Here is a 25,411-nt window from a genome sequence, read left to right on the forward strand (position 1 = left end):
AAATGAAGTGGCAAGTGTGCATACAATATAAGTTTTACAAGGAGCATGGAGGGGTGTACGCTTAGTATTATATTTAGAAATAGAAAGATAAACACACGTATGAGAGAACATATTAAAGTTACAGACAGTATCTTGATATTCATACAGCAGTGGATAGAGCATGACGAAGATGATGCATGCTTGGAATGACACTAATGAGAGTTGGTTCGATATACTATACCTTCTCTATGTGTTTGTGTTGTGTGTTACTGCGCACATCAAAGACAGAGAGACCGACTGTGTTTGTTAGTGTTAAGCAGGTTTAGTGTTCATCGACTGGAGAGGAGTGGAGGAAGATGAGACATGCGAGAATAAAGAACACATAGACGCTTTGTACGTCGACCGACCTGGTAATACACTTGCACAGAGGAATTACGATAGTGAATTTCACGAGTGCCCACTGAGATTACACGTCTCTTGTTGAAAGTGGAGGTGACAGGACATAATATAATGTAAAAACAGGTACGGTAGCTGAATGGGTGTAGTGGTGGTAAAATGGTTTGCACATTGTGTCCTGAACCCAGGTAATGTGAGATTGATTCTCAGTCGTGGCTGCCGTCAGTAGGGAGTGATATCTAAATCAGTCCTAGCTACCCCCCTGAACCCACCCACACTGACCAACGTGGTGATGTATGGTCACACGACTGAAAGGCATTGGAAGGCCTTCATCCAGCAGTGGAATTTTGAATGTCTGCACACTATGACAAATAAATGGTACGTCTGTAATCCAGCACTTTGGGGGGTTGGTGGATCGGACAAATGACAAAATGCCACGAAACTCCCTTTCCGTGGGCACCAATGCGCCATACCCTCGCTTGCCAGTGTAATTCAGTACAGCAACATGTGGACTGGTGTCATCTGTCTCTTCTGTATGGGATAGAGTGTTGCCCCCTCACGTGCGTGGGTTTTCTCTGGATTTTTCAGGTGTCCTCCCACATGTATAAACATTCACCAATGGCTGAAAATAAACTGCAGAGAAATTGCTGATTCCCGGCTCACCGCCTGCCGCCCTTCCAGCTTTGTCTGTGGTTCATCAGCAATTGTGAGATGCAATTTTCATGAACGCTATATAAAACTATTCATCGAATTTTGGGGATTTTTTTAAAGATTGGAGGTTGTGGCGTCAGCAAAAATCATCATAATTTTTGACGATACAGAAAATGAGGGACAGGATTCCAAAAACGTTGCTGATCACGATTTGCAGTAACATATACTGCATTTGAACATGGTTTCATTATCTTGCACAGGACAGAAAGATGAACTATATAACTTGATAAGCCCTTGCTCGGGTTTTAATCCGAAGGGAGCCAGGGATGTTGATATCTTCCTGGTACTATTCTTAGCTTGAGCATTACCATTTGATACAATAGTCCCTGCCATGCCCAACACACTTAGTGCTGTAATGTCACCCCCTTTATTGTATAGTGATGCAAGCAGGTAAGAGGAAAGGGCCATATTGTTGGATTAAAAGCAACGTAAGTATTTGCATGGGAAAGGGATGCAGAATGAGGGAGCTTCTAAATTTATTGCAGTTTCTCTATATATAACCTGAACTGCAAAGAGAAAAATTCACTTCCTGAAAGCCTGACATGTGATCTATATAGCCTATATAATTATCTTCATTTCACCCTTCACACAGCCATATGAGTCCATCAGCATTCACTGCTCAGATATTCGGTCAGCATGTATTATCCAAGCAACTGTAATTTAACATTTCAAAATTAGAATGAAGTATACATTTCGTTGCCTATGGCCTGACATAACCTTGTCTTCAGTTAAAATCCATATTTCACGTGATAGCTTTGAGCTCACTGTTTTGCACGTCATAAGTTGTATAGATACATTTTAATGAATATCTAGTCCATCTCAGACTGCTGCGTGTCCATTTAGACAATGTTTAATATTAATCATTAATTGGAACAAGAGACATGATTTGAAAGCACATTTTATTGGCATTTAAATGCACGTGTATTACTAAAAAATTTAACCAAAGTAAATATACGCAACATCCAGAGTGTAAATACACCCAGCGTTGTCAAATGAACCAGCATAATTGCCTTCATTTGATAAGAACATGGTGTTCACTTCTAAATTGTGTAAATCTATCATCAGTGAACCATTAGTCCATTACCATGACGACTATAATTCAATTACAGTATAAGTGTCTTTGGAAGATGTCACTTATTCAATTCATTTTATTTTTAAAAAATTCACATTCGGAATGTAAATATAGTAAACAATATATTTTAAAAATGAGGATATGCAATCGTTAGTAGCCCTTCGGTATATTTGACTTTTAGAGAAGCCAGTATATAAATGTACAATATTTAATATTTACAATTATTTTATGATAACATTTACCACCTTACAATCCCCCAAACTACTATCGCTTTAAATGCAAAAATTACCCCACACACACTTACAAAATTCTAACATTTTAAATGTTTGGTCAACAATTTGACTATAATAAAAATTTATTTATTTTAGTGTATTCGTGACGTAAATACAGTATTTACTTTCAAGACTCCAACATATTTGTATGTAAGAGAAAGGTTTAACATGTTATATATGCCAATGACATGACAGTAATAGCTGGACATAAACACGCTGTATATAAGCACAGTTCTTTTATAAGCAACACATGCTTATATTACACTTATGGTGGGTGGGGGGGGAGGCAAACTGGCCAGGTAACTCAGTGGTAAAGTGAGCAGATCACAATCGGAAGTTGGCGCATTTCATATCCTGACTGGGGAGTTGACTCAACCCATCATCCCTCTGTGGCCAATACAATAACTATAATTTTTTGGGAAAGTTAACAGCGTTGGTCCTGTGGACAGACATGCCCCCACCAAAGGAATGTGGAATTTGCACCACTAGCTCAAGGCTGCAAACAGGAGATGAGCACCACCACATTGCTCATTTGAGCTGGAAATCACTTTGATTTTAATTTCTGATAAATCACACTCGGGATATAAGCACACCTGGCCGTGATGCCGAGATGTTACAGTGAGGGAAAAAGTATTTGATCCCCTGCTGATTTTGTACGTTTTCCCACTGACAAAGAAATGATCAGTCTATAATTTTAATGGTAGGTTTATTTGAACAGTGAGAGACAGAATAACAACAAAAACATCCAGAAAAACGCATGTCAAAATGTTATTAATTGATTTGCATTTTAATGAGGGAAATAAGTATTTGACCCCTCTGCAAAACATGACTTAGTACTTGATGGCAAAACCCTTGTTGGCAATCACAGAGGTCAGACGTTTCTTGTAGTTGGCCACCAGGTTTGCACACATCTCAGGAGGGATTTTGTCCCACTCCTCTTTGCAGATCTTCTCCAAGTCATTAAGGTTTCGAGGCTGACGTTTGGCAACTCGAACCTTCAGCTCCCTCCACAGATTTTCTATGGGATTAAGGTCTGGAGACTGGCTAGGCCACTCCAGGACCTTAATGTGCTTTTTCTTGAGCCACTCCTTTGTTGCCTTGGCCGTGTGTTTTGGGTCATTGTCATTCTGTAATACCCATCCACGACCCATTTTCAATGCCCTGGCTGAGGGAAGGAGGTTCTCACCCAAGATTTGACGGCACATAGCCCCGTCCATCGTCCCTTTGATGCGGTGAAGTTGTCCTGTCCCCTTAGCAGAAAAAACACCCCCTAAGCATAATGTTTCCACCTCCATGTTTGACGGTGGGGATGGTGTTCTTGGGGTCATAGGCAGCATTCCTCCTCCTCCAAACACGGCGAGTTGAGTTGATGCCAAAGAGCTCCATTTTGGTCTCATCTGACCACAACACTTTCACCCAGTTGTCCTCTGAATCATTCAGATGTTCATTGGCAAACTTCAGACGGGCATGTATATGTGCTTTCTTGAGCAGGGGGACCTTGCGGGCGCTGCAGGATTTCAGTCCTTCACGGCGTAGTGTGTTACCAATTGTTTTCTTGGTGACTATGGTCCCAGCTGCCTTGAGATCATTGACAAATCCTCCCGTGTAGTTCTGGGCTGATTCCTCACCGTTCTCATGATCATTGCAACTCCACGAGGTGAGATCTTGCATGGAGCCCCAGACCGAGGGAGATTGACAGTTCTTTTGTGCTTCTTCCATTTGCGAATAATCGCACCAACTGTTGTCACCTTCTCACCAAGCTGCTTTGCAATGGTCTTGTAGCCCATTCCAGCCTTGTGTAGGTCTACAATCTTGTCCCTGACATCCTTGGAGAGCTCTTTGGTCTTGGCCATGGTGGAGAGTTTGGAATCGGATTGATTGATTGCTTCTGTGGACAGGTGCCTTTTATATAGGTAACAAGCTGAGATTAGGAGCACTACCTTTAAGAGTGTGCTCCTAATCTCAGCTCGTTACCTGTATAAAAGACATCTGGGAGCCAGAAATCTTTCTGATTGAGAGGGGGTCAATTACTTATTTCCCTCATTAAAATACAAATCAATTTAATAACATTTTTGACATGCGTTTTTCTGGATTTTGTTGTTGTTATTCTGTCTCTCACTGTTCAAATAAACCTACCATTAAAATTGTAGACTGATCATTTCTTTGTCAGTTGGCAAACGTACAAAATCAGCAGGGGATCAAATACTTTTTTCCTTCACTGTATCTCCCTCGCCTGGTATGCAGGAGGTCATAGGTTCGATCCCGACCCCGAGGCCTATATATTTGGAGTTTGCATGTTCTCCCCGTGGTCGCGTGGATTTTTCTCCGGGTCCTCCGGTTTTTTCCTCCACATTTAGAAACACGCGTTTAGAGTATTTGGCTGCTATACATTTCCACAAGATAACTTAGGTGAGTTATCATTTGTGGCTAGGTCGCTTCTGAAAAAGAGCTCATAGCTCAGTGGGCTTTACCTGGTAAATAAAATAGTTTAGTTTTAGGGTGTGTGCATATTCATAATCTACCGTATTACAATATCACAGAATATGCACCAAATTGTTATAAACCCATAACACATGTTTGGCAGGGCCCCAAATTCTGCTTTAAATGCCCATACGCATCACCCTGCGAGGGTGTAATACTCTCATATACACAAAAATATATGAGCTCTTAAAATCCTGCGTGTGCAATATCTCTGGAGATGTTTGCATGATCACGTGTGGCGTACTAGGGAGCACGGCTTGCAGCCTGCGCTTCGAGGCATGTGGGGCCCTCTTAAGTGGTGCAGAACACCTCAAAGAGGCTGGCCACTGAATGCATGCGATAGAAGACTCCAAGCGGGATTGAAAAATTAATGGCGACTACCCACGCTGAGAATCCATAAAACTGGTCTCCTATACTATTAATGAGGTGCAGCCGTTCACCGAAGGCTGTTATGATCCACAACTGGAGGGGAAAGGAAAGGGGGTAGACAATGACAAGAGGTTGAAGTAGGGAAATACAAAATGACAACATAAGTCACATCATAATCGTTCATAATTCATCTCTTTCCTGCACGTAAGCTAATTTCATCACTACATCTCTGTGGTGGTCATGCATTCAAGTGTGTTCCGTTTTGGCTACCATTCCATCCCCAGCCATGTATCCTGCCCAAGCCAGTCTGCAATCGTTGCTATCTATAATTCCAACTACTTGTGTGAATGACATCAGGGATCTCTAGTGTTCACTTTGATGCAAACGGCATGTATCTTTATGGTTCATACACCCGCAGTAATAACTCGGACGGCCGCTGGATTTGAACCGTGAAGCTCTACATCAAAGGGCAAACGTGCTACCACTAGGTAACCCACTAGGTAGCACGGCTAGGCCGTGTCACCGTCCATGCATCTATCCATTCTTTTATTGATAACTTTTCAGGTCTTGTCCCATATTATTTGTCAGTATCCATGTTTCTGTTCCAAATGTTATCGCAGGCAATATGTACACATGGAGAAAAATCCTTTCCGGGCACATCGATGTGTTGATTTAATTATCAATACATCAGTATTATTAGTAACACGGTTGGTCAACTTTCAACACAACCAAGTCAACAATGTCATTACTTGTTAACATGGATCCATTAATATAAGTGGTTTTAATTAAATAAATCTATTTTGCAGAAATGCAATGAATCATCAAGTACATAATTGAATGAAATTACATCCTAAAAACATGGATTCAAAGCGAAAGTCGCGTAATTATCCACATCATGTGACTTACCGACATGTTGCACAGCAACAAATAGATGGTGAAGTTTTTAATAATGTATGTCTTGGCATCCAACGGTGGCCTTGCAGTTCTTGAAGACCTGTTGGAGCTGTCTGTTGTCAAGCTGCCAATGCTCTCCGCTTGGGTAACACATTCACTGCTTTCTTTTAGAGAGTTGCTCACGACGTCATTTAAATCTTCGCTGATTTGAAACTGCAGACTGTGCTGTGACATGGGGGAAATTGCCATCTCTGTTGCTTCCCGAGAAGGGTTTCTCACCTCAAATGCATCGCCGATGCCATCAAAATTGTTCAAACATTTTGGTGTGGATGGCAGTGCATTGCTGAATATCCCTGCATCTTGCGCTGCTCTGAAATTGGGTGCATTCAGATGAAGCTTGCGCTGAGAAACTGGCGTGAACACTGATGGGCTATCACTTTCAAATGCCCCGTTGATAGCCTCTATAGTTATGCGCTGAGTGGGGCTGCTTCCCTGGTCGTGCACCAACACGGTCCTCGGACTACGGTGAAGCCCTTCAATTATAAAGAGATTCTGAGAAATGAGTTCAACGATTTTGCAAAATGCAGCTGCCATTACCAATGTAGAGAAATTCGTTTCAGGACTCAAGCTAAACCCTGCGGCAATGACAGAAAAGTAGGCAGAAGTAAAAAGTCCAATTGATGAGCCAATGAGCAGGAGGACATCGAGGTTTCTCACTACATTTTTATCATTCCTCAAACCACTGTTTCCTAATTTGTATATTACTAATCCTGCAACACCACAGATTGCCATAGATGAGTAAATTACTATGCCATATAGGTAATACATTGAAAGTGCCTGTCCTTTAGTTGCAGGAGTCCTGACTTGCACTTCAACTGTGACCAGAACAACAAGCGTTGATGCTAAAACAACTATTCCAAAGATGGGTCCCAACAGAACATTGTCCATTCGCATCTTGGGCTTTACGTGTGGTTCACACACACTGTGAGCGTCTATCCGACCCATGTTCTTCCACATCACGTACAGCATGGCAGAGGAAAAGAGGCTGAATTCAATGTTGAAAGGATCCAGAAATAGCACGCTGTCATAGAACATCTGGCAAAAGTTCATCTGACATGTGCATTCCGTTTCGTTGTATGTTACTGTAAATACAAAAACAATGTTTTAGAACACATTTTAGATATGTGAAAATAAATATATACCATGACGATATTTCATTATAATAGTAATAATACAAATGATTTACAGCCCTTTGTCAATTCACTACTGATAGAGGCCTCCCCCACACTGCCGGTCATGCAGGCCAGTGTGGCTTAGTGAAGGAAAAGCTCAGGACTGGTTCAGATGTCCCTCGTCACTGACGGTCGAAAATCTAATTCGAGTTGATGGTAATGGATTTAGAGCACAGTGCGGTAACCACTTCACCACCACTCCACATCCATAGACTAATTTTAAGAACATTATTATATTTGCACAAAAATGTACGAAAAACTTTCATGCCTTCCATTACCCATGGGATGGCAGCTGTTAGACCATACTTCACCATATCTGTTCTGCAGGTTTGTGAAGGAGGAGTGCCACACACAGGTTTAGATATTCCTCACCACTGATGTTGTGGTCAGGAATGAATTCAGGTAGCCAGGTTCATAATACAGCATGTAAACCACTCCACAACCACCCCAGGCCATATTGTATGTGTTATTTTCATTGTGTTTTTTTTAATAACCAACGATATACTATTAAATTGCTTATCCTTTCATGCTGGTAAAAATAACAACAATTCAAATTTATATTGTGCATTCCGTCCATGGATCCCAATGCGCAATGCATGAAAAGCAGGACACAAAACAGAACCAGGGCAACCGACCAAACTAAAGATGGAAGGCCAGTTTAAAAAGATGGGTTTTCCAAGCAGACTTGAATATCTTCTTTGGTTCTTTCGGTAAAGTCACGTAGAATGAGAATAAAATAATAAATGAATAAAATAAAATAACACAATAAAATTCTCACGACGTTTTGGCCACAACACAAGTGGCCTTCTTCAGGTGAAAGGAACAGACCTGTCGGGAGGACAGAGCTTCAATGAAACGTCGTAAGAATTTTATTGTGTTATTTTATTGTATTAATTTATTATTTTATTCTCATTCTACGTGACTTTACCGAAAGAACCAAAGAAGATGAATCCTTGGAGTCACGAAAGCTTTAAATCGAAATTAGACTTGAATATGTCGACCAACTGTCCCTGATTTCAAGTGGCAAGGCATTCCACAGTTTGAGTGCCATGCTAACAAAATCCCGATTACCAAAACAGCACAACCAAGACCTGGGAGTGCTCAGCAGTTGGAGATCAAAATATCTTAAAGATCATGATGGAATATATAAATGTATTAGTTCCTACAAATAATATAGGGTGAGCCCTCTTAAAGCCTTAAAGGTTAATAGCATTATCTTAAAATCCACTCGGAATTTGACTGGTAACCAACGAAGAGATAAGAGGACTGGTGTAATGTGCTCACGGATGGTGTACGTGGTGTAAGTACTCCAGCAGCTGCATTCTGAACAAGCTGGTAGTCTGCCCAGAACTTTACTCGGAATCCCACCCAGTAAGGCGTTGCAGTAATCGAGTCAGGATAAGAGAAAAGCATGGATCAGCCTCTCTAAGTTAGCAGGTGATAGGACGCGATGCATTCTGGCATTATTTATTAGATAGAAAAGTAAATTTTAACCACCTTATTTATATTTGCCTCAAAGGTTAATTACTGGTCAAACTGAACACCAAGGTGTCAGACCTCCCGTGTGGGGCAGACATCGTAACCATTAATCAACAAACGAGGTGAACCAATTTTAGAAAGATGCAGAGGGGAGCCAATTAATATGGCTTCGGTCTTGTCGGCATTGAATAGCAAAACGTTTTGGTGCAACCATGAATTCACTACTGTTAGTAATGCAGATAGCGCAGAAAAAAAGCTGTTGCATAGTCTGGGCCTAACTGGATATAAATTTGAGTGTTCGTCTGCATAGCAATGCTTGGATAAGCCAAGATGTCGGAGCAGAATACCGAGTGGTGCCATGGAGATGCTTAAAAGTGATGGGCCAAGCACAGATCCCTGTGGAACACCGCAGAGAACAGGTGTAATTGGTGACTTGAAGCCATCCTTTGTGATGAAGTACCTATGCTTATTTCAGTAAGAGTGGGACCACAGCAAAATTATGCCAGAGATCCCCATTGAAACTTCCAGTCGCTAAAGGAGAACCCCGTGATCAGTGGCGTTAACTGTCGGGCTTAGATCTAGCAGAATGAGGAGGATGACAAACCCCTTTATCTACTGACAAAAGTCAATAATTGACCACCCTTACCAGAGCAGTTTTGGTGCTATGTGCAGGTTCAAACCCTGATTGAAAGTGGCCAAACAGATCGTTTGAGGCCGGGTGCTGATGTAAACGAGTGACCACGGCTCGTTCCAGAATCGTAGACAAATCACAGAAGGTTAGATATTAGGCAAAACATTTCCGGAAGCTCGGGATCAAGATCTGGATTTTTGTTAAAGTGGGGTGACCGCAGCCATCTTAAAAATGTCAGGAACTGTGCTGGTATTGAGAGACCTGTTGAGAAGACAGAGGATAAACGGCCTCAATATCACAGAATTGTCCTTTAATACCCTTCAAGGGAAGGGATCCAGTAGACAGCTGGTAGGTCGAGAGACAGCAAATAAAGAAATGAGTTGCGCAGTTGAAATTGCAGAAGACTCGGTCAACAATGTGTCCTCTAACTGAGCCAGAGGAAAGTAGGAAAGAGAGGGAAAAGAGGGAATACTGTAGTCAGCAATTTGGACCGGATAATGGAAACTTTATCGTGAAATAACTATTGAATTTTAGTACAGAAATCAGCACAGGAGTGGGAGATTGCGTTTGGCTCCTTTTTCAATAGTTGACTGATATAGGAAAATAAGGTCCGAGGATTGTTATCATTATTTGCAATGCGATCAGCAATGTAGGAGAATTTAGCCAAGGCAATATTGTTATGCTAAGTAAGAAGCTATTCTTTAAATATTTGATGATGAATGGTAAGGTCGGACTTTCTCCAAGCACGTTCTGCTTTACAGACAGATTTTTGCACCCTCAATTATGCAGTGTACCATGGCAAAGGGTGATGGGAAGATATCCAACAAGTTCGGAGGGGAGCCAAATAATCCAGGATCTCTGACAGAACAGAGTTTTATAATTGAAAATCTGTGAGAGAGGCAGGGTGATTGATGTAATTTTGCTAAATAGAATGTGATGTTTAATAGAAGGACCGGGAGGAGGCAGGGATATATCAAAGAAGACAAAAGAGTGGTCTGAGATTCCTGGATCCATCAGTCAGTTCAGATAGTGAAAGCCCAAGAGAACAAACCAAATCTAAAGTATGTTCACCAGACTGTGTTGACTGTTTGACATGCTGGATTAAACCAAGAGTCAAGGATGGCCAAAAAGTATCTGACATGAGGTTTGGATGGTGTATGAACATGGACATTAAAGTCACCAATTATGAGAATCCGTTGAGAATGAGCACACACCACCGACAGATAATCCGAAAACTCTAAAAGGAATGTGGAAATTAACTTTGATTGGTGATAGAGCAATATTAACAATGCCGCCTGGATACAAATTGGCCTCGAATCTAATGCCGGGTGCTCAAATGACTGGAACGTTGGCAATGGGCCAGGTTTTACAATTGCAGAATTTGCATTAAATAAAGCCAGCCCCCCCCCCCCCCCCTACCTAATGACCGTGGTTTCTCGCAAAAAGAGAAACCAGATGGAGTCACCTCGTTCAGTTAAAAATAGTCAAGACAGAGGAAGTCAAGACAGTGGTCTGTGATAAGTTAATTCAATGCAAACACCTTTGTTGAGTTAGAACGTACATAGAGTAATGCTAAATGATTACAACCGGTTATGGGGCCCTTTAACGGTAATAGTTGAGCAAGGCCCCAGTGGCCAATGAATGGTAGAGGTAACAATGGAGATGGTAGGGCTATCACTAAACAGATCCGATGTTATGACTTGATTTTCACGCGAACTTATGATTTTGCTACGACCAACCCCATGATGAACATAGAGAATACCTAAGGAATGACAGAGTCGGGACAACTGTACATCATGAGATCGAAAAAGAGCGCAAACTCAATAATACAAAGCTAGGGTACACAGCCATTGTAATGTCAGACCGCTGTCAAGAGATACTTGTGCACAGCAAAACTATTTGGGACACTGCTGAGATGATGCGTGTACACATGGGCAGTGCAACCATTTGTCAAGTCGTTGGGACTAACGGATGTCGCAACGGGGGGGAGGGCGGAGAAGTAGGGGAGCTTTAGGGGTATGTGCGTGGGGCTAGAACAATGATGCAGATGTGCGGTAGAGAAGAAAACCACCGGTCTCTTGTGAGTGGGGGCGCTGTGGTCATGGAATAGTACACGAGGTGGCTTCTTCACTGGGCGGTGACATGGCCTCGCGCAGTGTTCTTCATTGCAAGGCCCATGGGCCACTGGCGGCCCTTGGTGGCCTTTAGTGCGATCCCTAATGTGCGGCTCCTGACAATACACAAATGTGAAAACACCCCGATCGTGCTGTCAAACCCCAATGGTTTCACATGCGTGGCGGCCCTCACACTGATGGCGAAAGTGGCCCTCCTCTGAAAATGAGTGAAGAACACTGGCCTAGTGGTGGCGTTTTCCAATTCTGGCAAAAGTTTCACGGTTCAAATTCAGCAGCTGCCCTGGTTATTACTGCGGGTGTATTAACCATATAATCACTCTACGCCGTCTGCTCCACATTTGACGTTAAATATTCCATTACACTATGCCATCATGTGCCAGGGTCAGGGTCCAAATTTGAAAAAAATTACCCGCAAGTAGAGATAGCAACCATTGCCCCCTACTGTGAAACGTGGGCAAACCCCCTTCTAAAAAGGAAAAGTCATGGGACTCAGTGAGGTTTTCCTGGGTAAACAAATATAATAAAATAAAATAATATGCAAAGTGCACTGGTTGAAATGATGAGATGCTGTTTGTCATGTTCATCATCATTAATCCATCATCTGATGTCTCTTATTATCGCTGTAGTCTGCTAAGTCTGAGGGTGGTATGCCCCCCTGCCCCTAATTTGGTGCCATATTTACTTGTACATATGGATAATAAAGAAGATTTTTTAAAAAATAAATTGCACGTGAGATTGTCTGATGTTATATTACGATATATCTGTGTGGGTGTGTTTAAAAGGCAGAACTGCATTAAATCAATTCATCTTATCTGAGCATGAAGTATAAAAAACATTTTTGTGATTTCATATTAAATGTGAGCAATGTAATTACGTACCATTTGAAGGTAGCACTTCAGTTGAATGATCTATCTCCTTGATAACTTTTATAGATTCTTCAATAACGGTGTTAAACCATATTAAAATACTCGTTGCTAAAGTGTGCATCATGCCAAGTCTACAAAACAGAAGAAAGAAATGTGAAAAACATCACAACCAGAGCCGGGTAACAATCATTTGACCATCCATTTAATGTGTCCTCTTATGTTTGTTATTCCCAAATGTGTTCCATTGTGAAACTTTAAACATTGATGCAATAATTACAGACAAATATTCTTATATGCGTTAATAATGCTTAATTGCTAATTGACATAAATTTTGCATTGATTGCTTATTCATCATGTTGTGTCATTAGAACCGCTGAGTAAATTACCTGTGCAGAGTCTGCCATTCTCGGACACAGTATTTTCCATAAACCCAAAGTAGTAACACCTGGCATTGAGAAAAGGAGAAAAACAACCAATTAAAATGTACTTTTTGTAACAAAACTATTTCCATCTAAATTCATGTATAAAATAATGTCATGCTAATCTGGTCCACATACATGACCACACATACAGCGAATGCTAACCTTACAGCAGTAAAAAATAAAAACCAGAAATCTTAATCCAAATTTCTACTTGGAAGTCCGATCGCCTGTCCATGCTCTACCATCAGCAACACCTGGAAAAACTGCATTAAAGACCAGGATTGCATCCTTTATTACGGAGTGCGTTAGTTTCTATCACAAAGTGAAAGTGCACACGGCACCTGATTGTTTCGGGCCTACTGCACCAGGGTCGTGGCCACATCATGAGTGATGTTCGTCCACGTTTCCCTGCAGTAGATTTGTATGATAGCTACCTAGTAATCCTCGCATCCCTTTATCAAACCTGACAGGCTGGGCAAAGCTGTATCAGCTGTACTAAGGGTCGTGTCATCAGCAGATTCACAAGTTTAGTGCTTGTTTATAATAGGTAGGGGTAATGCTTCTGTGCAGGTTTACACGGTTGTGCTGAATCGCTCGCCAAAGTGTTTTTGGGTTGTACCATGTGTTGTTTGGCATGATGTCCAAAGTTTTGCTCCATGTGCTGGGAATTTCTTCAGGAACTGGGTGCTTAAACGCTTCAGTGTCTCAAAGTGCTTTACATCACATCTAAATCTTCTTTGGTTCTTTCGGTAAAGTCACGTAGAATGAGAATAAAATAATAAATTGATAAAATAAAATAACACAATAATATTCTCACGACGTTTCGGCCACAACATAAGCGGCCTTCATCAGGTGAAGGGACGAGACTGTCTGGTAGGACAGCGCTGGAGTGAAAGAGCCACGTTCAGATCACGACCTTTAAGCTGTGTGAGAGGAAACAAAGCGCCTTGACAAAGGAATTATCATATAATTTAGCATTGAAATGGCTGAGTGATTAGCTTATGACTGGTCACAGAAATAGCTATGTTAAAAGTTAAAGCATACACATCTGCAGAGGCACCCCTTGATAAAGGAATTAGCATAGAATTTAGCATTGAAATAGCTAAGTTAAAGCATACACATCCGCAGAGGCACCCCTTACAAAGGAATTAGCATAGAATTTAGCATTGAAATAGCTGAGTGATTAGCTTGTAACTGGTCACAGAAATAGCTACGTTAAAGTCAGAGCATACACATTCACCGAGGCACTTAGTACAAATCAAACAGGAGAATTTAGCATTGAAATAACTAGGCGAATTTAGCATTGAAATAACTGAGTGATTAGCTAGTGACTGGTCACAGAAATGGGTGGATTCTTACCCTCAACTTTAGCACCACGGATAGCTACGGGCCCCGTTCAGACGGACGAGTTCATCCATGGTCGGAACAGAGGAGGGGGAGAGAGACAGCTGCGAGGCGCTATTATACTCCATGTTGTAAACCATACCATTAACCGTGGTGTGAGAGGTATTAAGAGTCAATGCTGGCGAAAGAGCTGCGGTCTGAAGGTCATCGTAAAATACAATTAATTAAGAACAGAAATGGTTTAAAACATCTTTCCAATGGTTACTAAGCCAGAATCCATCTTCTCGGTTGAAATTGTCTCTGTGCTTGTATATGTGAATGGCCTCATGAACGAATCTCTCATGGTAGCCGGTTGGTTTGCAAAGAACCTCCGTCTTGGAGAAGTCAATGTCATGTGAGCCCACTGAATTATAACAGTGATCTGCCACGGCAGAGGAGTTCGTCCTACCGTGTTTCAAGTCTGCTTTATGTTCGCGAATGCGGTCCGAGATATGTCGTTTGGTTTCTCCAATGTAGCTACTACCACAGAGGCACTTTAGTTTGTAAACGCCCGGGTACTGTATGTCTGGAACAGCATCTTTTACAGATGGAACTAAATCACGGATTTTATGTACTGTGTTGAATCGGACCTGGATCTTGTGTTTATTCAGGATTTTGGAGATCTTTTTAGTGACCCCTGCAATGTAGGGTAAGGTGATGGTTTTGAGTGGCTCCACAAGAGGATCCTTCTTCATGACTGGAGTGATGGCTTTGCGGATTGTGTAGTCGGAGTAACCATTAGCCCTGAGAGCCTGGTGTACGTGCTTGAGTTCACTGGTAATGTGTTCCTGGTCGGAAATGCATTGGGCTCTATGGTATAGAGTCTTGATGAGGGAGTTCTTCTGGGATGGATGGTGGTGGGAATCCGGTTTCAAGTAAGCATCTGTATGGGTAGCTTTCCAAAACCATCACCTTACCCTACATTGCAGGGGTCACTAAAAAGATCTCCAAAATCCTGAATAAACACAAGATCCAGGTCCGATTCAACACAGTACATAAAATCCGTGATTTAGTTCCATCTGTAAAAGATGCTGTTCCAGACATACAGTACCCGGGCGTTTACAAACTAAAGTGCCTCTGTGGTAGTAGCTACATTGGAGAAACCAAACGACATATCTCGGACCGCATTCGCGAACATAAAGCAGACTTGAAACACGGTAGGACGAACTCCTCTGCCGTGGCAGATCACTGTTATAATTCAGTGGGCTCACATGACATTGACTTCTCCAAGACGGAGGTTCTTTGCAAACCAACCGGCTACCATGAGAGATTCGTTCATGAGGCCATTCACATATACAAGCACAGAGACAATTTCAACCGAGAAGATGGATTCTGGCTTAGTAACCATTGGAAAGATGTTTTAAACCATTTCTGTTCTTAATTAATTGTATTTTACGATGACCTTCAGACCGCAGCTCTTTCGCCAGCATTGACTCTTAATACCTCTCACACCACGGTTAATGGTATGGTTTACAACATGGAGTATAATAGCGCCTCGCAGCTGTCTCTCTCCCCCTCCTCTGTTCCGACCATGGATGAACTCGTCCGTCTGAACGGGGCCCGTAGCTATCCGTGGTGCTAAAGTTGAGGGTAAGAATCCACCCATTTTTTCGCCATATAGCATTGTTATATATAACGACTTATTGTTGGTAGCTTAGCTGATTGGAGAATATAGAGTTTATTGATAACATTAAGGTAATTTATATTTTAGTTTTTTATTGGTTCACTATATAGTACTGTGAATAGCTCAGATGTGTAGGCCTGGACTTCAACATAGTCATTTCTGTGACCAGTCACTAGCTAATCACTCAGTTATTTCAATGATAAATTCGCCTAGTTATTTCAATGCTAAATTCTCCTGTTTGATTTGTACTAAGTGCCTCGGTGAATGTGTATGCTCTGACTTTAACGTAGCTATTTCTGTGACCAGTTACAAGCTAATCACTCAGCTATTTCAATGCTAAATTCCATGCTAATTCCTTTGTCAAGGGGTGCCTCTGCGGATGTGTATGCTTTAACTTAGCTATTTCAATGCTAAATTCTATGCTAATTCCTTTATCAAGGGGTGCCTCTGCGGATGTGTCTGCTTTAACTTTTAACATAGCTATTTCTGTGACCAGTCACAAGCTAATCACTCAGCCATTTCAATGCTAAATTATATGCTAATTCTTTTGTCAAGGCGCTTTGTTTCCTCTCACACAGCTTAAAGGTCGTGATCTGAACGTGGCTCTTTCACTCCAGCGCTGTCCTACCAGACAGTCTCGTCCCTTCACCTGATGAAGGCCGCTTGTGTTGTGGCCGAAACGTCGTGAGAATATTATTGTGTTATTTTATTTTATCAATTTATTATTTTATTCTCATTCTACGTGACTTTACCGAAAGAACCAAAGAAGATGAATCATTGCAGTCACGAAAGCTTTAAATCGAAATCACATCTAAACTCAACCATTGTATCGCCATATGGCAGTATACCCTAGGGAACTCCAGTGGTGATTGTTCTTACACAGCACAAGGTGTACATATCACCAGCCTGTAAATGGGCATGAGATGCCAATGCTTCACTCTCGTTTCCGATTTTGAATGATAGATTTTGAGTCCGTGTTTGCTAATCTGTATGAAAGGTTGACACTTGTGATGACGGGAGGATTGTATTCTCACCAAAATGATGCTGAATATGGCTTGTAGGACGGGGAATATGGCCAAGGCCACAGACTCGCAGTGTGTCATGCCAGTGTAGTACCCAATGCGGAACGCGTCCAGAATGATCGTTGCCAGCGCAAATAAGGCCAGGCCACCTGTTGGGACACAGGCACAGCAGTCACCTCATCCTGCTCTATTTGAAGTAATTATGGTTTAAAAAGGCCATACGTTTGCCAACGATCTATGTAAATGCATTTTAGGAGTAAGTCGTATATATAGGTTAATAAATAAGGACAATTACAGGGGTCACCATTGTTAAAGTAAAATGAATAAGTGGAAATTGTCAGGACACGGGATGAACACATCTGATGAGGGATGAACAAAATTAACTACTGATTGGAGACCCAGAGAAGGCCAAAGAAGCAAAAGGAAGGTATCATAATAAATGGCAACGAGATAAAATCATCACAAAATCCTGAGTTCCTTACTGGACAAAAACAACTAAGGAAGGGAAGGAATGAAATAAAGTGGGGGAGACCTTTTTCCACCAGTTGGAAGTTACAGGCTGACAACAGCAATGAAAACATGCATCCAAATATACATCATGATTTATGACACAGGTGCAGAGTTGGTTACCTTTTAACCACTTGGCTCCAGCGTGGTGGTCCATCGGAATGCTGCTTGTGTCAACACGGCGCATGTGGAGCACAAAGCCAACCATGTACAGGATGGAAATGGTCACGATGACGCTCAGAAAGATGTACATTTCAGCATGGGTCACTAAATGGTTGGGATTCAGGATCTCGGCAAACTTAAAGGTGGCGCCAAATATGATCAAGTTGATGGCATAGAGGGACGAGAAGACCACGCCGGCCTTTGACTGCACGAGGGGCTGTACGATGGAGCTTGAGGTGCCTGAGCTGCCCAGGCTGCTTGAAGTGGCTGGTGGAGAAGGGACGCGGCCTTCCTCCACGGCGCCCACGTGCACGCCTACATCGTCACCTTGGGACTCCGTGTCAGCGGTCGACCTGCTTGGCTCAGTCATCCTTCTGCACTGCGTCCCCCTTTCTCTTGACGCGGATCTTAACGACACATCAACACGGCCATGTTGAGAATTGTGTGCAATTGGTACGGAAATACTTGAATGGACAACAAGGCACTAGAGATGTGTGTGCTGTGTTTGTCCCTCGACCCATAGCCTAATAACACGTGCTTACAAGTGCGTGGGTATATCCTGCTAAACCTTCATGTATATTGTTGTCTTACACCTAAATACTGTACATAGCTTGTACCACTTTATCGCTTTATTCTTTAGACAGTTCTGAGTTCATATATGCTGGACTTATCGTTGTATTCGACTCTACACCGGTATGACACGTGCTTACACTTTCATTATGATCAGTAAAATGAGTGTTGATTGTAGGAGACTAGGCCTCGGCAAGGTAAGGTAAAAGCAACGAGCCTACCTTTACCCTACCTTTTACCCTTACCCCATACAAATTACCCGATTACAGGGAAATTACTGGGGTACTACACATGAAAAAGGTTTATAACAGGTAAATGCTAGGTAGAGTGCTTTATTCTTATAGAATACTCTCGATGATTCCAATTTTACATGCTTTCTTTTAAGTCACTCTGTCTGTTGTCGTTGTATCCTCAAATCTTGTAACTCAATTTTAACCTACTTCCCAATGTGGTTTCGACTGCACACTTGGTATACTTATGTCATACTGATGATAATACTATATTATATCAAAAACATTATTTTTTATGTTATGTTTCGGCTTGGGTCTAATGTCCACGGCCAACTGACGTTGGCTGTAATTGCCCACGGTCCCCTTATGTTATGGCAAGCTTCGGGGCCACTTCCTGGAGTCGTGGAGTTCTGCCATTATGAGTAGGGTACATTTAATAAAAGCGTGTTTTAAAAAAAGTTTTTAAAAATATTACTTACTAAATGGAGGCCACGGACTGCGCCACGGAGCTTTTAGCAGTAAACAAGGCACCGTATTTACCAGGTAATACTTCGCGCTACCTTTAACCTATCGGGTAATTCTTCCGAGCTACCTTTACCCTACCCTTTACCTTACCCCTTGGCATATCGACACCTTTACCTTTACCCTTTTACCCGGTAAAAAAAGGTAAATTACCTTACCTTGCCGAGGCAGGCCTAAGAAGAGGCCGAGGGTGTGGGTAAAGGGACTGAGGTACGGGTTTCACTGACATTCCGAATGCAAGAGCAGCTACCCATTAGTGATTATTGCATTTTTCACGTAAATAAAATAATATTATCAGCAATATATTGAGTTTATAGCTACAATCGTACAATAAAACCAACATTTTATCAACATTGTGGCAATTCTCTATATGTAAATAAGCCTCCAAAGTCCACGAGGGCAATGCCATGTCACATGGTTGTATTTTTTGTTTAGAGAATGATGGTGTATAAGTAACAGCATTATCAAACATTACTTTTACGATATTTTTCCGAACTGTAAATTAAATGTGTTCTTTTTATTCGTAGCGGAACAGGCATCAATTAAATCCACACAACTCCAAAGCACAAGTGGATACTATTATAACACAATGTACGAACAATCATTTTAACTGCGGGTCTGCATGGCTCCACAGAGAAGAGACACACTCTGGATCGGGTGACATCTGTTGCCGTGCGTTTTTCCCTCCTATCGCTTGCGCCGCTGTAGGCTAGGCCTCGGCAAGGTAAGGTAATTTACCTTTTTTCACCGGGTAAAAGGGTAAAGGTAAAGGGTAAAAGTGTCGACATGCCAAGGGGTAAGGTAAAGGGTAGGGTAAAGGTAGCTCGGAAGAATTACCCGGTAGGGTAAAGGTAACACGAAGTATTACCCGGTAAATACAGTGCCTTGTTTAACGCTAAAAGCTCCGTGGCGCAGTCCGTGGCCTCAATTTTATAGGTAATATATTTTTTAAACTTTAAAAAAAACACGCTTTTATGAAATGTACCCTACCAGTAATGGAAGAACTCCACGACTCGAGGAAGTGGCCCCGAAGCTTGCCACAACGTGAGGGGCCGTGGGCAATTACAGCCAACGTCAGTTGACAGTGGACAATTAGACCCAAGCCGAAACATAACATAAAAAATTATGTTTAAAAATATTTTAATTTTATTTTTAATGATAGAATATAGTATTGTCATCAGTATGACATAAGTATACCAAGTTTGCAGTCGAAACCACATTGGGAAGTAGGTTAAAATTGAGTTACAAGATTTGAGGATACAACGACAACAGACAGAGTGACTTAAAAGAAAGCGTGTAAAATTGGAATCATGGAGAGTATTCTATGTGAATAAAACACTCTACCTAGCATTTACCTGTTATAAACCTTTTTCATGTGTAGTACCCCAGTAATTACTCTGTAATCGGGTAATTTGTATGGGGTAAGGGTAAAAGGTAGGGTAAAGGTAGGCTCGTTGCTTTTTTACCTTTTACCTTACCTTGCCGAGGCCTAGCTGTAGCTCTGCTAGACAATTAATTGTGAGGTCACTTTCACCTAGACGTGACTTGTGTGGTCGGGTTACCGCCAAAGGCAGCGCTAATTAAATCAAGTATCTTGGCATTCTGCTTGAAGTCGGCTTTAACTCATTATCATTTTACACGTCTCAACTTGCACTTACTGGATTGGCCAGGTACTTTGCTGGCGCCCATGTACCCGATGGATCGTGCCAATGTCCCTCATGTATTGTTTTTCATATTCACACTATGGGAACTGTAATCGTTTACCAACGAATGTAATATTTTTTAATGGAAAATAATCATTAGTAATACAGTAGAATACGAAGCAGGCGTTCCGGTGTCATTACTAGGCACATTGTAAAGCATTAATTACATCAGTACTCATAAGCTGCCCACATAACATATAGCATACCACAAATCTAAGCGACAATAATTCATATGTAATGTGCACTTAAAGCAAATTTGTATACATCCATACATAAAGGGTTCTATATGGGCTCGGATTAAAATTGTCGCATTGTTCCTTCAAAATTCGATCACGGAAACTTCTGGCATAATTTGCATATTAATTAAATAACATGCAAATAAGGCTATTATGGACAAGCATAACTTGGAAGTTTGCTTTCGGTACGAACAATCCGAGCGGAAATCGCTTACTCAATCGGCCTGCCGTCCCATCACCGCGGTGTGGTTTCTAAATAAACATTGCTCAATAAGGCGCAAAACACTAATGTCATCAATTGTTTTATATTGTTCGTACATTGTTTATATTGTTTTATATTTATTCATGTAAACCGATTCTTGTCTGTTTATTCTCTATACCTTTTTTTATCCACGAAGATAGGCATAAAACGTTTTGTACAATGTAGCGGTATGCTATGATAAGCTGACCGACAAACTCACACGAAGCACAACTTAGCAGTCGGCTAAGGCGGCTTTCGCGTATTTTTTTTCATATTTTTTTTCTTTTATTTGAGTTCCACCGTTTCTACCCCAGAAGTTGCGAAATAATTCCGCGATTACATCATGATTCTATAGTCTGTAACGAACGGCTGTGGAATATGAAGTTAGCGTAGTTGTCATTGACCCTGGTGTTTAGAATTTAAATCGGGGAGGGGTGGAGGGCTGTCCAATTCCCACTCCTCATTGTTGGTCGCACGGCGGCTGGGGCCCTGTGGCCCAGTGGTCGCGTGGACCCTAGCGCAATTTCCACCTCCTTCACACGCGATGGATATCAATGCCACCGCTCAGACATGTGTTGAGCAAAACAACTATATTTTGGTGAAAAAGTCAGAAGACCAATGAAAAACCTCACTTCTGGATAATATTGGTCGCGAAAGCCGACGTGTTAAACTGACCAATTAGAAAATTGAGCTGCGAACAATAGTCATTTGCCCTACTCCACTCGATATGGACCGTCCCCACTAAAGCTCATCGCGGACGGAGGGTACTTTTTCATACTGATGAACATCGGTAACTCATTGTTGAAGTTAAAACATATAACTTGTAAATTTAAAAAGAAGGTTGACGAACCCCTGAATTGTTTATTATTAATTTGTACAGACATCTGATCAGATGCTTGATGTTTCTTCTTCGAAGTTATTCGTTAAATTGGTTGCACCTCTCTGGGAGACAGGCAGATGGGTGAGGAGGCTATCAACGCTGCCCGCTTGGTTCGCCAAGAGCTGGGCGCAAAAGTGAAGTGCATTCCACCGTGGCCTTTGTTGTGTGGTAGAAAGCCACCGCTACAGCAGCCGCGCCGGCTCTTTTTAAAAGGCTGAGTGTTACCATTAACACGGAGAAGGCGCCTTCTGAGCCCTGGCTTCTAAAACAATGCCTTGTATTTCTGCACTAGCACGGTGCGCGTACGAACCACTGGGTCACAAACAACAACAAACTCAACACGATCGTCAATAACGCTGCATTAAAAGGAAAAGCATAACGGGTGACGTTTCAAGCAATGGCCCTTCTTCATAGCACATAAACAAACACTGTACAACTATGGCGCAGTGGTTTTCACACTGCGTTATGAACGCCGCTACCTGAGTTTGATCACCGCCCTCGGCTAACAGTGATCATCACCAATCCGTACTGAAGTATGGTGACATCCCATACTACTAAAGTATGGTGAAATCCTCCCCCCCCCCCCCCAGCAGTGGATTTACAGCTGATTAGACATAACTGCAACTTCTTAGCCAGATTGCGCAAAGGTTTGAGTGCGCGTCTCACAGTTAGACAATTGAGAGTTCAAAACTCGGCTCTCACCCCAATCAACTCTCCATCCTATTGGAGACCGATACTATAAGAAGGCTTACCAGTTTGTAGAATGTCAACAGTGGTCATACGATGGATGGACTCGGCACTGCCATGAACATGAGGAATTTCCACCACTGGCTCAGTGCTGTAAACGGGAGACAGGCGCCACCCGACGTTCGTTTGAGCAGGGAAACACAATGACTTAAAACATTATGTAATACAATTATTCTCCCCTCGTACAGTTGGACATATCTTAGATTTACATTGCAGAAAAAAATCTCACATCAAACTGTTTAATAAAATAAAAACGACAACGTTAAACACGCATTGTTTTTCGCAATTTAACCCTCGGCAGACCTATCAGAAGGCTGTTATTGCAAGGCTATTAATTATTGTCCTCATCATCAATCAGCAGCAAGCAGCAGCAGCAGCCATGCTCAATCCACCATCTGCAAGGACCCTGCGATATTAAAAAAAAGTGCCGATGCATTGACAAAGGTTGCAATACAATATAAACCCCAATCTAGCCCATCATCACCTATAAACTTTATGATGCGACCTCAAGAAGGTGTGAGCGAGTACACTGACAATACAAACTTTGTGACACGTGCCAAATCCAACTGCGTCGGATCTATTGCCAAGGTCCCGAGACACATAACGCGGTCTTGGACGCGCGACAACTTGATTTCCTTCACAGCCAAACTGAAAAAAAGGGGCTTTGCACAAACCCCGTTGGAGCTCTGGAAATGGGGCTGTGTTACTCCCGGCTGTTTTGTCTCTCAATGTAATGGCACTTTTCGATAAGTGCGTTTTAACTCGACGCACGATACACACTGTCAATGTCAACTTGAAATGTTGCTATACTTTATGTAAAGCCACTGCTGGATGAAGCACTCTTCCATGTCTTGTCAGTAATAGTTTTTGTTACCATACTTCACCACGCTGGTCAGTGTGAGTTGGTGAAGCGGCACGATGATGTTGTGTGGACCCGAACATCAGTTCAGATATAACCCGCCACTCATGTCGTTAAACCATGGCTGGGAATTGAATTCCGTTCTCTGGGTTCATAGCACAGCGCACGCCAACCAATAACAGCGCTATTTCATCCACAAGCAACATAAGCATTGAAGATCTAACCTTTAAACTTCGAAGCCGAGTTATCCCCTCCCGCGCATTAAATGTTTCAGAGCGTCTTCAAGAACTTCACCGCGCGTGCTATAATAATAACAACGATAATAGCTGCAATCGCCAGCGAGCACGTACCTCTCTCTCCTCTCTCTCTCCGAGTTTATCACGGGCGCAGTTGTTCCCGTGCGGTGGGAGATGGTCGGTGTGCGCTCCGGTGTTGTGCGCAGGCCAGCCAACCAGCCAGCCCACCTGCTGGACAAAACACTTGACCAGCCAAGCCTCCCAAGAAGGTGCGTTTTATAGCGAACACAAACCACGGCAGTGAGCCCCTCCAACAATCCCGATCCATCCACCTCAGGTGAAACGTGACACATGCCCACCCCACTCTCGCCGCCACCCCCACTCTGAACGTCTCTGGTCCAAGCCAAATACCTCGAATTACTTTCTAGGAGCTCACGACCAAGTGGCGCATTGTAAACGAACTTGTATCGCTTACCTTCCTGACATCTGATGCATACGGTGAAAGTGCGACTTGTGCGTGCACAGATCTGGTACTGTAATCATGCGCAGCGCCTTGATGTTGACGCTTCATTTATTTCTGAGATTGCGTGTATATTCTAAACACGTGAGATACGACGGGCAAAATTGTGGCTGGCATGTCGGAATCAGGACCGTATGGCTACTCTTATTCGTAACCGTACTAAATCTATACACGCACATGTGCAGCACTTTATGTTAATCCACTGTTGGATGAGAGGGCATTTCCACGCCGTGCGAGTCGTCAAGATTGCTTGGCCATACAACTCACCATGCGAGTCAGTGCGGTTCTGGTGAAGGCGGGGATCATAGGCGGGTGATCGTACAAGTACAGTACAATAAAGCGCCCGTATCGTAAATAGATACAGCACATGCAGCATAATGGTCCAGTTTAACACGTGCAACGTGGATAAAAAAAATGAACTAAACTCGAGCATGTGATCAAGATCAGTGATAGAGTCATTGTTGCTTAGGTAAATAATTCAGGACTTTAAACGCACGCGACACGCATTATCATATGCAATAATGTTCATGTATCGTCTTCAGCCCTGATAAATCAACTACGGGTTTGAAGGCCTCTCCAATCCATCGCCACCTCTCACGATCCTGCTGTGTAACAATCCATCTGGGACCTGCACACACACAAGTTGATTTTATCGCTCCATCTCCGCGGTGTAAGTCCGCTCGGGTGTGTGTCGCGTTATTTGGTTGCCATTCCGACGTTCGTGGCCATCGTCAGCATTGACTCACAAAACGTAATTGCCCCTGTACTGTGTCTCATCAGATGCTCAATCAAGCTTACTGCAATTTTGTTATATCGCTCTGAAATTCACTGCGGTTCAAACTGGCATTCATAAGCAGTTACATGCATGGAAAATATTGTTGACGTGTTACAAAGATGCTGTGGAGTGCTTATTGAACGATATCTGTAATTTAAAAAACACTAGGTGGGCATGCTAAATCGACTCTTGCAACCTTGAAATCATGAACCACGTTATTGATTCCGCAAAACATAATTGTAATGCAGTCGCTGG

General features: G+C 42.3%; 1 protein-coding gene across 1 annotated transcript; it reads right to left on the reverse strand.

The window, feature by feature from the left end:
* Positions 1–1,971: 1,971 nt before the first annotated feature.
* LOC116940610 (proton channel OTOP2-like) lies at positions 1,972–25,196 on the reverse strand. The gene is made up of 7 exons (XM_032950664.2): positions 22,772–25,196; positions 17,599–18,044; positions 16,981–17,117; positions 12,904–12,962; positions 12,530–12,648; positions 6,187–7,316; positions 1,972–5,373 (listed from the first exon to the last, which is right to left on the reverse strand). Exons 2-7 carry the CDS (start codon positions 18,005–18,007, stop codon positions 5,203–5,205), a joined length of 2,025 nt encoding a protein of 674 aa, XP_032806555.1. The 5' UTR covers positions 18,008–18,044; positions 22,772–25,196; the 3' UTR covers positions 1,972–5,202.
* Positions 25,197–25,411: the final 215 nt, after the last annotated feature.

This window comes from Petromyzon marinus, chromosome 9 (genome assembly GCF_048934315.1).
Source record: "Petromyzon marinus isolate PM22_M1 ecotype Great Lakes invasive population chromosome 9, UKy_Petmar_22M1.pri1.0, whole genome shotgun sequence".
NCBI classification, from domain to species: domain Eukaryota; kingdom Metazoa; phylum Chordata; class Hyperoartia; order Petromyzontiformes; family Petromyzontidae; genus Petromyzon; species Petromyzon marinus.

Coding starts and splice junctions, on each gene's coding strand:
- LOC116940610 (XM_032950664.2), bottom strand. CDS start 18,007: ATGACTGAGCCAAGCAGGTCGACCGCTGACACGGAGTCCCAAGGTGAC. Junction 12,649..12,903: donor GAATGGCAGACTCTGCACAG/GTAATTTACTCA, acceptor TCTGTTTTGTAG/ACTTGGCATGATGCACACTT. Junction 5,374..6,186: donor TGTTGCTGTGCAACATGTCG/GTAAGTCACATG, acceptor TTTCCCCTCCAG/TTGTGGATCATAACAGCCTT.